Below are 18,399 nucleotides of genomic sequence, written 5' to 3'. Positions count from 1 at the left end.
GTTTCAGAGTCAAACTGCGCAGGGACAGCAGGGGCATCTTGCGTTGTAAAAACAAACCTCAACATGGCAGATTTTCTTCTTCTCGAGGATGATAAGAAGCCAGAGGAATCCACTGCGACGTCTGAACACGATGAGACGTCCCAAGAAGCGCATAATGGAGACAAAACGTGAGTAAAGACGCGCCATTGTCCCGAACATCCCGGTCCCATTCATGCGCCCTGGAGCTAGCTAAGATGGAGTCCATGGATGTTAGCTATTGTTAGCGGCGGACCATGCGACATATGCACAGCCTCTGCAGGAATAAAACAGGGCAATTTTAAAGTAAACATAGACTGTGCCTTGACATCTGAATATGCCGAACAACAAGATCGATTTATATTTCGATTATGGCGTGTTATTATGCTCACGTGTTAGCCATCAGGGTTAGCTTGAAACTGATGTTGACTAAATGGGATGAATAGTATTAAGCGTTAATTAAACAGGGATACAGGTCTTTTACAACAACGCCCTGTAAACACACCTAAAACGACTGCAGGATTAAAACAAGATGCAATATAAACGTGGGACATTTGTCAATAAAAAAATTTAATATATTCCTCATTTTATATTATATCAGTCACATTGATCATTTAAAATCACTGACCAAAGGTTTTCAATATATAGATATAGACTAAACTGGTGTATATAGACTGTTTCACTTTACAAATTATAACAAATTAAAAGTATGTGTTTAACCCACTCTTTGAATGAACATCCATCTGAGCTAATGCTACATGAGAGCTTATCCATGCTTGTTCATGAGCTTACCATCACAGATCTTTCACAGTGTTTTGGTCACCCGTTTTCCTTTACTAAAATGCTCAAAGTGAGTTGCTCATCAAATGGACATAGTTTAGTTTGATAGTCCAGTGTCATGGCAGTCACATACTGATTATCTTTCTCTGTTGCAGGGAGAATGAAGAAGATAAAGGTGATGATGACAAACAGGATGGCAAAGAGCGCTCTCGAAAAGGAAACCGCTTTCACCCATACAAAGACAAACAGGACAGGAAGGCCGGTCAGAGGAACCGGGTCTTCATCAGCAATATCCCATATGATATGAAGTGGCAGGCTATTAAAGATCTAATGCGTGAGAAAGGTAATGTGTGCAGTGGGCAGGACATAAGACTTAATATTGCTCTCTCTTGAGCCCAGAAATGCTTAAGCTACCTATTTTTGCTGATGGCTTTATTTGCTTTACAAGCGCCACACTTTTATTGTAAGCAGGTATTATATTGTGAATTACAAGTGTCATTGGTGCTTCAATTTTAAATTGGATTTATTGGTAATAATTTAGTCTGGGCTGATATGTGAGAAATGGCAGATGATAGTCCATTGTTATATGGCATAGTCAGCTCCAAAATGTAACCTCAAACTCTAGACATGATTGTTGAGTTTGTTGAATATGCTGCAGGGTGATTATTTTAAACTAGCAGATCTGAATGAAACTTTTGTAATGTTTTACACTGATACATGGGTTTTAAAGTAGCATTTGAAAGCTTTAAGGATAGTTTTTATTCATTTGAAATGCCAAATGTGGAATCTGTTGACCACTGATCACTGTTGAAGTCTTCCCCAGGTTAAATGTAGCTGTGTTTCTCTCTGGCCTTGGTCCGTGGCCTTGGGGTCTCAGTCACGGCCCACAAAGGCATGGTGTTGTCTGTGGGGTGTTGGTCTGGGCTGACTGTTGATCATTAATGGGACATTTCCATCTATAGCGGCAGTGCCAAGGCCGGCAGCGACTGAGAAGACTTGGTGACTTAAATCCCTTTTGTTCTCTTGGTATTCTTTCCTTTGTATGTCTCATGTAGTTGGTGAGGTTACATACGTGGAGCTCTTTAAGGATGCAGAAGGAAAGTCAAGGGTAAGTGATGTGGCACAAGCAGGTTTTTATTCTACAGTGATATTATTAGGTCCTTTTTGGTCTTATGTTACTGAACTGGAGTTACTGTAGTTGTTTAGAGCCTGATAGATGGCTTATGTTTGACATTCATTTGAAAGGGAGATGGCCTGTTGATCTTTGGAAAAGTAGCCCAATGAATGAACTCATTCAAGATTAGACTTTTGCTTTTGTTGCTGTTTCTCTAAATTGCTGTTAAAGTTTGTTTTGGCTATTTTCCAATGCGGGTTGTGTGAATTGCTTCCATGATTGACATGTTTCAAATTTAAATGTTACGGCTCTCTCTTCAAAGGAACAAAATAGTTTTGAATGAAATTTGTAATTTTAACATGGTAATTCAATGTTATTGCTTACTGTTAACTTCCCTGTTAGTGCTAAATAGCAATGTTAAAATGATTATTCTGACAAAGGTGGGTGTTTTTTTTATTTTTTTAAGAAAAAAAAATACAATGAATTAGTTGTGGTAAAATTCACGACTCTGCTGACTTCAGTCAGTGGATCCATAAAAATTCCAGACCATAGTAGAGGCATGTTGACACATGTTTTTCTTCTGCCCATTGTAATTGTGCTTATTCTGCTCCCTCATCTCTGGTTGGATTCTTCCTTGACTCCTGAAACTGTGTTTTAGGGCTGTGGGTAAGTTCAACATTTAATGGACAGTTTTCAATCCTTGTCTTTGTGTTTCTCACTCTGATGTTTCCTCACAGTGTGGTGGAGTTCAAAGACCATGAGTTTGTCAAAAAGGCTCTGGATGTTATGAATAAATATGTCTTAAGTGGAAGACCACTCAACATTTCATCAGTAAGAACTGTTTTTGTGACAGTCATGACTAAACCATCTCTGGGTTTGAATTAGTGGTTTAAGAAGCTATAGCCTCTGCAGCCATTTCAAACAAATATAAAACATCTGCATCGTTGTAAATTTATGCCTTCCTGGGATAAGTCTGAAATCCATTTTCCTCACCGTTCTGATTTGTAGGATCCCGATGGAGAAATTGCCCAGCGCGTGCTGCAGCGTTTTGCCAGGGGGCCACTAGGGGGCCGTCCTGACATGGCCCCTGGAGTAGTGAACATCCCGCCCTCTATCGCCAACAACCCCAACATCCCACCTGAGGTCATCCACGCACTGAGGGCTGGACGCCTCGGAACCACCATCTTTGTGGCCAATGTGAGAATACTTAAAAAAGTAGTTTGAAAGTATACTAGAACTATCCTATATTATAGGATAAAATAATAATTAAAGCTGCAAGCGGCATCATAGGCCCTTTTTTAAAGAGCATTTGAGCTTGGGATTTGTAGACAGACTAACAATAAAGGGTTGCTCAAACATGTGTGAATGAAACAAAACACAACTCCAGGGCTGAGTTTCATGAGGTAACAACATAACATGGCTTACAGCTCAAGAGAGTCAATTTTGTGTAATATAGGACCTTTATCTATACAATATTACTGAGCTGAGGACAGGCGCAACAGATTTTCTAAAGGTGTTTTTTTTGTCTCAGCTTGATTATAAGGTCGGCTGGAAGAAGCTGAAGGAGGTCTTCAGTATGGCGGGTGTAGTGAAGCGAGCTGACGTGAAGGAGGACAAAGATGGACGAAGTCGTGGAATGGGAATGGTCATCTTTGAGCAACCACTAGAGGCTGTGCAGGCAATTTGTATCCTTAAAATGATTTGACCAGGTGTCTGTTCACGCTATTCAGGAAGTTGACAGCTAAGAAGTTCTATATGGAGCCATTTTGAAGCCTGTAGAGAATCGGTGCATTGTTGACTTGCAGTGGTGGAAGTACTCAATTTTGTTAAGTAAAAGTACATATACAGAGGCAAAAAGTTACAAAAGTAAAAGTATCACATGAAAAAATCTAGTATTTATGTACCGTTAAAAAAAATATTTCACTCAAGTGTAGTTCATTTGGTAAAGTGTTAAATGTAGTGATATAGATTAAAAAATACATATTTTTATACATACTTGACAGCAGCAAAACAAATCAGTTTGTTAATTTTTCTTATGAATTTTGTGTATTTATTTTTGCTCAAAGCCGATGGTTGAACTCAAACGTTAGTCAGGATATTTCCACAAACATGGTAAAAATAACTCCTCAAATCATATGAAAAGTACTTTTTACTTTTTGTCCAGTTCAAAATTGTAGTGGAGTAGAAAGTGTAAATTCCCAAAACACAAGGATCTTATTGGAGAGAAATTTCTTATTTAGCCGCCATGTTCGCACACAGGCAAAACAGTGAAACCGCAATTACCACAAGATATCGCGATTAAACATCACCTCGCATGGGAAGTTAACAGTCTCCCTCTTTCTTTAAATAAAAAATAAAATTCAGGTAACATTTTAAGTAACCCCCTTGTTTCTGAACAATAACTGCACACAAAAGCATTAGTGGCACAATTACTAAACAGGTTTTTGGTAAACAAAAACATTATAGTACCCATGAACCCTCATCTCGAACTTTGAGAAGCATAAGGGATGAAGCTCGCTTTTTAGTCACAGTCAGCGAGCTGTGACTTAGCCTCTGACCAACAGACCTCTTTAATTTTCTTAGACTGTAGGAGCTCCTTGATGCTGCTTATTTCTAGCCTGAGCCTCTTCTCTCTGACCTGCTTAGTAGACTTAAATGCATCAGAAAGTGAATGGTTTTTGGTAACACAGATAAGGAGAAGAGCGTTCAGACTTGCATTTCCAGCACTGAGCTCAGAAAACCATGTGGCCAGAAACATTGCACTGTCTATACCATTTGACATGACAAGGATTTCTCCTGCCGGAATGCTTCTCACCACATGTCTGATCTTCTTAGAGTGACAAAACCGAGGGAAAAACTTGCCACCTTTTACCCATGAGTGCAATCAAAATTCCTCCCTGTGTACCACCGTCTGGAAGATTGCCAAGGAAACCATCACTCAAGACGACTAGACTCAAGTCAGAGAAGGTGACACTTAAGTTTCAGCACTCAGGAAACAATGCTGATTTAAGTTTACGGATCACTTTGTTCACCTCATGAATAGACTGGACAGTAGCATTTTTAATATTGGACACCAGGCTACACGTTTCAAACATTACATCTGGCCTTTAGCAACCAACAGCATCTGTCCTTTTTTGGACCTGAGCTGCTCTGTCTCTGTTTCCTTTAAAAGAACATGCCTCTGCACAGCCCGAGTTGCCTGTAAATGGATCGGTTGCAGATTTTTAATGTAACTGTGCTGATGATCTAGTATTTTATGACCAACTGTGGTAATGTCCATCCCCACATAAGAAAAACTCATGTTCTTCACGCTCTAAATGAAATGAAAGGTAGACTTAAGTACAGGATTGACATTTCTTACAAAGTGGTCTGATCCTGCCCAAAGAAAATCATCTACATGACATACCAGTAAACCTGTGACGTCAGAATCCTGGTCCTTCAGCCAATAGAACACTGGTGGTGAAATGTCTCAGTTTGATCCTGTAGAGGTCAGCATCAGTTCTTTAACCTTATTGTACCAGTAGAGGGAGGCATCTGCAAGTCCATAAACACATTTCTGTAGTTTCCACAGTACTTTGTCCACGCCCGCCTCAGGTGTGGGTCGAATGTAAATGTCTCGAGAGCGTTTCATACCCTGCAAAAAGGCAGATTTAATGTCCATAGAGGGAAACCTCCCCTTGTTTTGACTGGCAACAACTAACAGTAATGTAAGATGCACATGTGGGAGAGTCTGTAAATCTGTATTTACTTCTTCAAAACCTCTTGATACAAGCCGTGCCTTTGGGAGCCCGTTTTGTTTCTCCATGGATGCTTATCCATCCAGTGAATGAAAGAGTTAATGATCTCTGATGGTTTCTTGGTCCTCACGATGTTTCATTAGCTGAATCGTGTGAAGTGGTTCTTGATGTGGAGGCACCATATGCCAGGTTCCAGCTCATGCAGAACCATTGCCACTGTCTCATTGTACTCTGAGGCTAAAGGCAGACCAACAGCAGCCTTGGGCTTGGTTCTTCTGTATCTTTGACATATTTCACAGTCATGAATGATTTCTTGCAGAATAACAGGACAGTCTTGATCAGTATTTCCAGAGCTGGGTGAGCTTCTGCAGTCTATCTGCGGAGGTGTGGCCAAACTGCTTGTGAGGTTTCAGAAGAACTTTATGCTTTTCTTTTATGGGCATGTCTGCAGTAACAGCCAGGACATCATTGTCATTACAGCTCACTTCTGCATTTACATCTCTAATGTCCCCACAATAGTGTTCTGAACCAGTGATTGCAGAGGCACAGGCTACTTGAACATGACAACTCTGTCATTCACCATGTCTAAAACTGTTCCTGCTCTGATATTCCTCTCTTGCTCAACAAGAGAAGAATGTCAGCAGGGTCTACTTAAGTTTCAAAGTGGCACTTTGTCCTATTTTTGGCTGGGAGTTTCACAACTTGCCCATCTCCAAATCTTAATAGTCCGCAGCTGGGAGATTCCGTTTGCAACAGTTAGTTAATTTGTCTTTTGGTAAGATCCTTCAGTCATAACGCATCTCTGGTACGGCACTAAACTGGTTCAAGTCCTATTTAGAAAACAGGGAGTACTTTGTTGAAATTGGAAAATGTATATCAGATAAAATGTCCCTGACCTGTGGGGTGCCCCAGGGTTCAATCCTGGGACCCCTGCTGTTCAATCTCTACATGCTGCCGTTAGGCCAGTTAATACGCAGCAATAATGTGTCTTACCACAACTATGCAGATGACACTCAGATCTATGTCTCACTAGCAGCAGGTGAATATGGACCAGTGGATTCACTCTGCCACTGCATCCAACAGATCAGTGTGTGGATGCAAAACAACTTTCTTCTGCTAAACTCAGACAAGACTGAAGTTATCATCTTTGGCCCACAGAAACATAGAGAAAGTGTCAGCAGTCACCTCCAGTCTCTCTCTCTAAAACCTTCAAATCAGGCTAGAAATCTAGGGGTAATAATGGACTCAGACTTGAACTTTAACAGCCACATCAAATCAATAACATCTGCAGCTTTTTACCACCTAAAAAACATTGCAAAAATCAAAGGTATACTGTCAAAGCCAGACTTAGAGAGACTTATCCATGCATTTGTCTCCAGTAGGTTAGACTACTGTAACGTCCTGCTCACTGGCCTCTCCAAACGAGCCTTAACACAGCTGCAGTACATCCAGAACGCTGCTGCTCGGGTCCTGACTAGAACCAGGAAGTATGAGCACATAAGTCCTGTGCTCAGGTCTCTGCACTGGCTTCCTGTAGCTCAAAGAATAGACTTTAAAGCAGCTCTGCTTGTGTATAAGTCTCTCCATGGCCTAAGTCCAAAGTATATCTCCGACATGTTAGTGCCATATGAACCATCTCGCAATTTGAGGACTTCAGGGATCGGCCTCCTGCTGGTGCCCAGAGTCAGGACTAAACATGGGGAATCAGCATTTAAATTTTATGCAGCTAAAACTTGGAACAGTCTTCCTGAAGATGTGAGACAGGCCTCTACTTTGACAATGTTTAAATCCAGACTCAAAACAGTTCTGTTTAGCTGTGCATATGACTGACAGGTTTTTATTCTGCACTCTTCTCTTTTAATGTTAATTTTATGATGATTATTTGTGATTATTTATGTTTGATTTGTGTGATTTTAATGTCTTTCTTATTCTGTAAAGCACTTTGAATTACCTTGTGTACGAATTGTGCTATACAAATAAACTTGCCTTGCCTTAAGCAACAGGGTGATGTTACACTCACACATTTTCATTTTCAGTCAGCTTAACCTCATTCCTCCGATGAGGACAGTCTTTCGCCCAAGGGCATGTGCTCTGACAAACGATGCCTCTTGTTCACCTACTGTATTTGTCAAGTGGATTGGTGCCTTGCTATGGCCGCTGATGCGTGCCCTGTGATGGGCCATTACGTTTGAATTTTCCAATTGTTTTTTGCTCTGTGAAAAACATTGCATCTTGATTTCCGTTGCTGTTGATCGTTCCACCTGTTGTTTTTCCGCCGAAGATCCGTTCATAGATACAAAAGTGCACTCAGTAAGGGCGAGCTGTCTGTTTTTTTTCTCCAGACATGCCGTGTCCAGAACCTTGAAGGCAAGTACAGTGTCAGAGCAGAGATACAACCGAATGAATGTCTTATTTTTGATTCAATAACAAAAGAGTATGCTTCGTAAGCGCTGTCTTTTTCTTTTTTCAAAAACACCTCATCCAGTTTTGCAAGCATCGTTTCCATACCGTTGTCCTAGTTCAAACCTTGCGAGGATATTTCCAACTCTGTTTCTCGGGCTTTCCCTTTGAGCCCCTGTGCCACTGCGAGTGCTTGCTTTTTCTCGTCCAGCTCCATAATAAGTCTCCAGATATTAACTTCCTTTTTCCAGCACTCTTATGTCCTGGCTTTGTCAAACTTTGGCGGTACTCTGTACTTTGCTACCATTTAAATTGCCAAAACACATTTGTGCCTACCGCGGGATATCGTGATAAAACATCACTTTGCATGGGAAGTTAACAGAAAGTACAGATTCCTCCTCAAATGTAGTGAAGTGAAAGGTATCCACTGTAAAATGTACTTTGTAAAGTACAGTACTTATGTAGAATTTTTAGGTATCTGTACTTTAGTACTTTGTTACTTTCCACCACCGTTTAATTTAACACAAATCAACCTACTGTATACCATTTTTAGTGGTGAAACATTTCTCAAATTCTCTATTTAAATGAATGGGATTCCTGCTTAGCCAGAAGTTAGTGATTTAGGAACATTTAGGGGCAAAAGTGGTTGGGGCAGAGTAAAGTCGATAGAATACAAGGGAGCTAAACATAACAGTATATTTAACCTTAACTCTAGTATCAGCCATGTTCAATGGACAGATTCTCTTTGACAGACAGATGCTCGTCAAAATGGTGAGTATTTTCATGTTTATCTGAAAAAAACAAAAAAAAAAAACAAAAAAAAGCTAAAGTTACTACTTATGAAATACGATTCAAAACATTTTTTAACCATTGCAGGATGACAAGTCAATTGTGCTTGATGATGGTGGTTCAGTGGACAAAGGACCTCACTTGCCTCGTAAGTTCACTTATACTTGTATATTGTTATTTCCTTTTTAGATCTAACTCATTTTCCCCCTGCCTTTTTACGTGGTTATTTAGTGTGGTCACTGTGTCCTGACCCTGTGTGTCTTGTGTGTAGGTGGGCTGTCTGGTGTCGGCATGGGACTGGGACCAGGGGGGCAGCCCATCAATGCCAACCGTCTGAGCGGAGGAGGAGACATTTGCCCCATGAGGCCTGGAGGTGGGTTAGACTTTATTTTGCCCCAGTTTGTTAAATAGATTTTAGCCCATTTTTTTTTTCTATCATCTCCTTATATTTATGTCATCAAAAAATGCGCTCCTAGCTGCTCTAGTACCAAACCTTTTCTCACCTGTTTTACCTGTGGATACTGGGGCGACAGTAGCTCCGTTGGTGAGTTTTTGTCCACTGATCCACAGGTTGGAGGTGCGATTCCAGCTCCCTCAGATGAATACTGCTGTTGTTGTGTCCTTGGGCAAGACACTTAACCCCCCCTCGCCCCCAGTGTCTGTGTACACTGATGTATGAATGTGTGTGTGAAAAGCGCTACATAAAAACGTGACCATTTACGTTGTGGACTCTCGTATCCTTGTCCGACCTTTTAAGGAAAAATACATTTATGGTTGCTAAAGATGTTATAGAACAGTTTTGATCAAGAAATAAAACTGATATCAAACAGAAAATAAAATGCATTCATACCCCGTGTTCAGACTTTTAATACAACCCAGCATTAATTTTCAAACATTGATCTGAATCTTGTCCTAAACCTCTGCGTCTCGTTAATATGTAAACTCTGCCCGTGGAATAACTAACTTGGCCAACTTTTCCTTGGCTCATCTTTTGACCTGGATGACTCCTGAATGTGGGTTACACAGATAAGATCTCATCGCGCCAGCACCATTTTTATTGGCGTCTTTGTTTTTTCTTTGTTAGATTATTATCGTTTTTTTGTTTTTTTTTTGTGGTGTAAATAAAAACCATGAACTCGCTGTTCCCTGATCGACTTGTGTTCTTCTGATTTAGGGATGGACATGTCCGGATACGGTGGAATGAACAGACTTGGAGGAGGTATTGTTTGGTAATATTAAAACTTAAAGTGCACATGGCAGGTTTTCATGTTTTTCTAATTACTACTTTGTTTGGTGGGATAGTAGCAGTGGTGAAAAAAAGTTGAAGAAAAGTACAAAAATACACGATGTTCATCAACACCTTCATCCAAAAATCCATAAAGCAGAGACCGTTTATGAGCAAGGAGGGCATTTTTGTCTGTTTAGACTTTCACTTGACAAAATAAAGGTGTCGTTATTTATTTTTATGAGTGTAATCATAACTATTGTTTTGTTTAGACATGTTTTGGTCCTAGTTAACATTATGGTTGTTGGGTAACCGTTACATAATTGCGTCTACATACACAACCAGTCAAAAGTTTGGACACACCCTCTCATTCAGTGGTTATTTTTTCTATTTTCTATGTTTTATATACATACAGAAGACATCAAATATGTGAAGTAAGATATATGGATGTGTAGGAAAAAGAAAAAAGGCAAGGCAAGTTTATTTGTACAGCACAATTCATACACAAAGTAATTCAATGTGCTTTACAGAATAAGAAAGACATTAAAATCACAATACAACACATCAAAACATAAATAATCATAATAAAATGAACATTAAAAGAGAAGAGGCAGAATAAACCCCTTTCATATGCACAAATAAACAGAACCGTTTGAGCCTGGATTTAAACATTTAAACACAAAACTCAGACACTGATTCCCCAGGTTTAGTCCTGGTTTAGTCGTCCTGGTTTAGTCCTGGTTTAGTCCTGACTAAACTGTAGGTAAAAAAAAAAAAGGTAAATAACTGCTGAATACTGTTGTTATATTTTATATTCAAATCCTCTGTTTTTTCAAAAAATATTTTGTAGAGTTAATTAACTTTTTTTTCTTTACTACAAAATCCCATATATTTTACTTGATGTCATTTGTGTGTATATACATTTTTGAAAGTAATAAAAATTAAGAAAACACATTGAGAGGGTGTGTCCAAACGTCTGACTGGTCGTGTTTGTCATGTCTGTTGCCTGTGTCCAACCAGGAAGTAAAGTCATAATCATAAATCACACCTGCAAAATTTTACATTAAATATAATCAGTGAAATCAGTAACCTGTCATACGCACTTTACATAATAGAGTTTACAGACAGTGTGTTGAGAATGTGCTTCTTTTTCAGGGATGGGCGGAGGCTTTGGAGGGATGGACAACATGGGCAGTATGGGAGGATTCAGCAGAGACATGGGTCGAATGGGAGGTGAGTCCTGTACATCCAGAACAGCCAACTTCTCCACAGGGTGATTCCATCTGTGAGGCTTTGTGGTGCTTTTTTCTCGTCTCCATGGAGATGTTATTTTTTGGCTTGGAAAGTTCCTCAGTGTGGCATTTTTAACTTGTGTATCCATGGGGACAAGCAATTAACTCCAGATGTTTCTAGTAAATAAAACACATGTAAGTGCATCGATACTAGATAGATGAAATAAAAAAAACTTTGTGTCTAAACAGCTGTTCACACAAAAGTAGCACAATGCAAACAAAACAAAATGATACTTTCCTAAAATTAAAGATCGACCATTAGGGTTTTTCATGACTGATGCCAATATCGACTGTTTATCGTCCATCAGGCACTCTGGATTCTAAACTCTGATGTTATTTTTGGGCCGATGTGTCTTGGACCCATTTGGATTATTTTCACCCAAATTATATCATTTAAATGACTATAAACAACTCTGTTTTAGTGCAGTGCAGTCACGTTTTGTGCAGTGTCCTCTTCACAAGTGTTCAAATAAAGCTTTATGTGGATTCTTTTGGCATCTTGTTGGCCAAACAAAATATAGGCCTGGGCTGGAGATTTAAGGCTGATACACTGAAAAGTGCAAATATCAGCCCAAACTGTGCATCAGTGTATCTAAAATTAAAAGCAGATAAATTGGCCAAAAACCTGTGAAGACAAACATTTTGAGCAATGATTTAAAAACTTTTAAGTTCTTGACCTGGTGTAATTCTAAAGGAAAGGGGTTCCATAAGGAAGGGGCTCAAACAGAAAAGGCCAGATCTGCTCTTGTGGCCATTTGAGATCTGGACACTACAGCAGAGTTTCTGGACCTCAGCGCTTGGGGTGGAACACGTGGGTGTACGAGGTCACTCTGAGAGCTAGGCGCCAGTCCATTTAAGCATTTAAAAGTTAAAAGTCAAATCCTAAAATCAATATGAAACTTGAAGACTGGTGTAATGTGCTCGTGTTTCCTTGTACCAGTTATGAGTTTAATACCAAACTGTGGAACTTCACAGACAATGAAACAACATCTCCACGGAGACGAGCAGGTAGCTGCACCTCCACTACGAAACTCGCATAGTGCACCTAATGTCGTAATGTCTCTCCCCAGTTTTTTATTGTATTTTGCAAGATGTGAGTGAAGCAGACAATTTCTCAACTAAAAGACTTGGGACATGTCTGACTATGAGTCCACTAAAGGGTGCAGGACTGTGGAGTGAGTGAGGGGTCAGGGGCTGGGGGAGACATTCAGACACAGCCTTGATAAGTAAACATCATGCATTAGTTGAATTTTTTTCCCTGCAAATTGTATTCTAAGCCAATACCTGTTTTTTGAAAAGCAACTGAAGTGAACTGAATGTTATTCCAGCCTGTAGTTTGTTCCAGTTCTGATTTGTGTAATTCGTGCGCAGACATGTACCGGTCGGGGATGGGCGGAATGGACCGGGACTTTGGCCGCAGTGACATGGCGATGAACAGAGGGTTTGGAGACTCGTTTGGAGGAATGGGTAAACTGACCTCCATATTTCACATGCCTCACATACTTCAGCTGTTAAAGAATGTGAACTATTTTTACTGTGCTGTTTGCTTTGTGTGGACCTGCGCACATGTCTTATCTAATCTGCAGTTTCATTCTGTGTCTTTTAGGAGCCGGTGGGTTTGGAGGAGGCATGGGCAGCAGCGGCATGGGCATGGGATCAGGGCTAGGTATGAAACTTTTACAAACAGGGAGGCTGGGAGGTTTTGTCTGAAAATTAAACTTGTTTTGCTAAAAAAAAAGAAGCCAAAACAAAAATTATGTAGAATTGTTTCAGTTAAAATAGTTGTGCAGTAAATGGGAAGCTCGTTTTTTCAATTCAAGTCCAAAACAAAACTGATAAACAACGTGTAGAAGCTAAAAGGAGCTGAAGAATGTGGTGTTACATCATTATAGTCAGTGCTGGGAAGTAACTGAATACATGTCCTGAGAATAACCTGTAACCTGAATTCTTATTTTGAGTAACTGTAATCTGGGTACAGTTACTCTTTTTTTTTTTTTTTTTATTGGTTGGGTTTACAGTTACTTTACTAAAATCTGATTGTGTCATTTTGGCTTCAAACTGCACAGTATCAGTGAGAAAAAAAAAACAAAAAACCTCAGCTCTTGTAGTAAGGCCTCGAGATTTTTGCTTCTCTAATTTGTGACATGAAATGCAGAACAAACAGTGAAACATAAAGCTGTTTTTAATCCTATATTGCTTCTTTACTCTATAATTTTTAAATGTGACTTCATGTAAAAATAATCAAAATATTTAGAATACAGTACTCTGATAGGACCATGTACAAAATACATTTTAATGCAGGTATTCCGTCTTCTAAATACATTTTCAAAGTATTCATTCCTCACAATAATCTCTGATGGGAAGATCATATTTAACCATCATGACAAAATTTGAAGGATCGATTTTTCTTAAAAAAAAAAAAAGTTTTATTATATTTTTAATGCTTTTTTTGTATTATATTTGTTTTATTTATTTATTTATTTATTTATTTATTTATTTATTATTTGTTTTCCCATCCCTACAAACAAACATGGTAGAAAGAAAAAAAAAATAGATTTTACATATTAACCCCCCTTGAAATGACTGCATCCCTGTTTTCCTTGTGTTCTGCAGGTGGGGGGATGGGCGGCATGGGCATGGACAGGATGGGCTCTGGCTTCGACCGCATGGGGCTGTCGGGGGGGCTGGACACGAACCGCGGCTTTGGCGGCTTCGGAGGCAGCGGCTCGGGACACATGAGCGGAGGCATGTCTGACGGAAGAGGCAAACCAGGCTGCCAGATCTACGTCCGAAATGTAATTATAATCAACACAAATAAATACGGTAAAGACAGTAGTTCAGTTGGTAGAGCGTTTGTCCACTGATCCAAAGGTTGGTGGTTCAAATCCCACTCTCGACATAAAGCATCATTGGGAGATTGGTCATATCCACTGACTCACAGGTTGGCGGTGCGATACCAGCTCCCACGGATCTTTATTTATTTATTTGTCAGGAACCATGTACAAATTCATTAATCTTACAAAAGAAAAGATGATTTGTACCAGTTTTAGCTGCTGTTACTTTCCATGTGCAGTCTCTGGGCAGGTGAACACACATTCAAAACACACATTTCATTACAATTACATTATAAAACTAACTGTTCATTAACATTAGCAGTTAAATACAATAAAATGTCCCCATGTCCAATACAGTATGTTTCCTACAGTCCAAACAAATATAATAAAAAGAGAACGACAGGAGACAGACATCATTATGGTTTAGTCTCACCATTTTAGATTTTGTCTGTTTGCTTTTTATATTATAACTTCTCAAGAAACGCAACACATTTTTATCACGTGTTTATGATCTTGTAGCAGTTTTGTTTCTCAAGATCTTGTCCATCCCTATAATTAAATACATAAAATGAAGTTAGACTAGTGTCATTTTACCTCTAAATTACTCAGCTGAATGGTTTCAAGAGGACTCCCACACGCTGTCTCACTCTTGATTAACTTTTATTAGTACATTTCACTCCCTCTGACGCTCTTCAGGTAAGAAGGTCAGCGGGATCTGTGATTTGGGGCTTTACAAAAATAAATTGAACTAGTAAAAGTGAACCGAAAGTGAGACTGCGTGCGGGAGTCTTCTTAAAACCTGTCAATCAAGTGTCTCTCCTCCAAACGCACCTGTCGCCCGGTCAGGGGTGCAGAGTCTACGCAGAAAGGCATCTAAATTACTCGTCTATAGACCTTTTAAAGTTAACCTAAACATCCAAACTCCTCCCACAAGCATTTCAAATAAAGCTGACTTTTTGTGCTTATGTGGGCAGTACCTGGAGGACTAAAGAGGAGAGTGAGGGAGGAGGAGGGGGCGGGTCTGGAGGTATAAGGAGCAGTGTGATTGGTTTAACACATTTGAAACTCCACCCCTCCATCCAAGTGTTTGTGATCGGAAATTTACCTTGTTTGGGGGTAGGAACAGAAGAAGGTACTATTAAAACACAATATACAGAGATATAAGGTGCACAAAAAGTTGATTTAATGTTTAGTTCCTTTTTAAGTTTAAGTCAGTACAGTTCTGTCATGATTTGGTTCCATTAGTAGAAGTGATTCGTTTACTTTTAATACTATAACACATTTTGTTTTTGTTGTGTGTTTTTTTCAGCTTTCTTATGATTTGACATGGCAGAAGCTGAAGGATAAGTTCAGTCACTGTGGTAAGGTTTTTATGTACATTTATTTTTAAACTACAAAATCGTCGTTAAAACATGTAGTTTCAGTTCTGTTTACTTTCTGCAAGTTTTTAATTCAAGTTTATTTCTATAGCAGATTTAAAACAACTTAAGCTGACCAAAGTGCTTCACATTAAAGGCAACAGAAAACAAATATACAGATCACAGGATACATAGCAAAAAAAACAATAAAACACCTGTATATCCTGTGTAGCTAGTGTTAAATACCAGGGAGAAGACGTGAGTTTCAGTCTAGTCTTAAACTGCATTAAAGACTGAGAGGATCTGACAGGCCGAGGGCGGCTAATCTACATTCTATAGTGTTGAATTTTATTTATTAAAAAGGTATATAATAAGTACTGTGATAAGATTTGCAGTTTTATGGTTTCATATTTTAAACGTCCAGGAGCACCAAAATAAATATAAATAAATAGAAGTAAATTTCAGTGGTGCAGCACAAAAGAAAACAAGAAAGAACAGCAGGAACATAGGATGCAAACTCAAGACGAGTAACTGAACTGTTCATGTAAAAAAGAAGTGTAACACTTTTATAGTTGTCGGGCCCTTTAATAGCCATGTAATAATGACTATTAAAGGGCCCGTATTACGCTGTTTTCTGATCTGTGTGATAATGTTGTTTCCTCGTCACAAACAGACCTGGAGTTGTGTTTTGTTTCATTCACACATGTTTAACACAAATACTGCATATTTAGGCTGAGTTCTTCTCTCAAAATGAAAACACTCTGTTCCACCTTATGTCATCATGTGGGAATACAGGAATTGCTTCAACCTGTAGCTGGGGAGCTGCCAGTATCTGTCCAGCCTGTTCCAAGCAGCTCGCCAAAAGATTTTTGAATTCTATGTATTGTACTGAATAACTAAAATCTGATTAATTACCATTGTCATTGTATAATTTTGATAATGGTTTATGTTTTATAGGCATCTAACTGTACCCCATCTAAGACTTGCTGTGGCACTAATATTTACTCACTTTCTTGCCTTACACCCGCTAAAATTAGTAGCTCTCTGCATTGTTGTTTTATAAAGGTAGCTCACTGGGGAAAAAAGGTTGGAGAGCCCTGACTTGGATGATTTCAGCCCTGGAATTTTCACTCTCTACTAAACTAAAGGTAAAAGGAGCTGTTAACTTGAAAATTAGAGTTAGTGTTTTCAGTATGAGAGAAGAACTCAGCCTAAATCTGCAGGGTTTGTGTGTTAAACATGTGAATAAAACAAAACACAACTCCAGGTCTGTTTTTGAGGAGGTAACAGCATCAGAACACGACTTAAAGCTCACAAGAGTCCATGATGTGTAATACAGGACCTTTTTCGCGTTGCAGGTCAGGTGATGTACGCAGAAATCAAAATGGAGAACGGCCGCTCTAAAGGCAGTGGCACGGTGCGTTTCGACTGCCCCGAGAGCGCGGAGAAAGCCATCAGACTCATGAACGGAACGAAGATCAACGGGCGCGAGGTGGACGTGCGTCTGGACCGCACCACCTAAACTTTTTCTAGTCCCCACCCTCCTGCCCCGTCATTCAGCCCTTTTTGGCCAACTATGGTTTTTGTTTTGTTTTAAAAACGCTAATTACTCCACAATCATGTTCGTTCTTTTATGTTTTGTTTATATTCATCATAGGTATTTTATCTTTGTTTTGTAAATCCCTTTTTTGTCAAGGCAGTTTGAAGAAATAAACGTTTTTAATTTTTAAATTTGTTGGTTGTTGTCTCTGTGTTCAAGGTTAAACACAAAGAGAAACATTTTTAATCAAACCTGCTCCTGTTTTTAAATGTTTTAAAATGGCAAATACGATTATTTTGTTTGTTTTTCTGTATTTTAACAAGATTTTAACAAGGCAGACATAAAAAAGGGTCTGGTTCTCCCTATAAAAATAAAGATAGATTTTTAAAAATAACCAAAATACAACAGACGCTTTAAAGCTGCATTGTGTAGCTCGACTCATAGTATCATAGTGGGAAAGCCTGGTGTTCAAGGTGTTTTATGAGCAATAAAAACACCTGCTGTAATGAAATAAATGCTAGTTAGTTTAATGCCCTAGTGTGGAGCATTCCCCACACGGATAAGCAGGTATCCATCGCCAAAACAAGCTACGCATTGCACTTTTGTTGCAAATAAACAGCAGTAGAGCACTTAACCAGGAGAAGCGCCTCATTAAATCCTAAAACAGATTTAAACTATGGCCGTACTTGATTATAACAGTGATAAAATAGGGCAGAAGTGAGAACAAGGTGTTGTTTCTTCAATTGCCTCCATATAACCCAGGACAGGACACTTTAAGGTCGGCTGGAAGATTTCGTCACAGCCAGTCTGAGGTGAAGTATTCAGTTTTGTAAGTAAAAGTACATATACTGGAGCAAAGAAATACTCCAGTAAAAGTATTAAAGAAGCAGTTTAAAAATGTAGATAAATAGAAAAAAGTAAAAGTATTAGAATTTCATGCAGATTTTGAGGTTTTATAAGGCTTCTAACTGGTTTTATTTATTTTTGTTTTACTTTACCCTCAGCCTTTTCAGCAGGACTCACACAATTTAAAAAACAACAACAAACTTTTCAGTCCTGTTGAAAAATGTAGTCGAGTAGAAAGTACAGATACTGCTCTCAAATGTAGTGAAGTAAAAATTAAAACTATCCACTTTAAAATGTACATAAGTAAAGTGCAGATACCTAAAATGTATACTTAGACCAGTACTTTACTACTTCTACTTTGTTACCTTCCATGAGGTAAGACTCTTTCCCAAAACAAATGTATTCAAGGGAATGAGCTTCCTGTTATGTGCAACATTCTGAGGATTTGATATTTTGTTTTTGATTGTTT

At 39.0% G+C, this 18,399-nt stretch overlaps 1 protein-coding gene across 1 annotated transcript; it reads left to right on the top strand.

The window, feature by feature from the left end:
* Positions 1-17,275, top strand: myef2 (myelin expression factor 2). The gene is made up of 17 exons (XM_033986325.2): positions 1-167; positions 951-1,138; positions 1,851-1,903; positions 2,568-2,575; positions 2,647-2,740; positions 2,918-3,106; positions 3,441-3,594; positions 8,768-8,817; positions 8,923-8,983; positions 9,107-9,208; positions 10,010-10,054; positions 11,216-11,293; positions 12,724-12,819; positions 12,959-13,018; positions 13,966-14,147; positions 15,496-15,547; positions 16,903-17,275. Exons 1-17 carry the CDS (start codon positions 64-66, stop codon positions 17,064-17,066), a joined length of 1,680 nt encoding a protein of 559 aa, XP_033842216.1. The 5' UTR covers positions 1-63; the 3' UTR covers positions 17,067-17,275.
* Positions 17,276-18,399: the final 1,124 nt, after the last annotated feature.

Source organism: Periophthalmus magnuspinnatus, chromosome 3, assembly GCF_009829125.3.
Source record: "Periophthalmus magnuspinnatus isolate fPerMag1 chromosome 3, fPerMag1.2.pri, whole genome shotgun sequence".
NCBI lineage: Eukaryota > Metazoa > Chordata > Actinopteri > Gobiiformes > Gobiidae > Periophthalmus > Periophthalmus magnuspinnatus.
The sequence above is the reverse complement of the archived record's forward strand: the minus strand, read 5'-3'. Positions and strand labels throughout refer to the sequence as shown.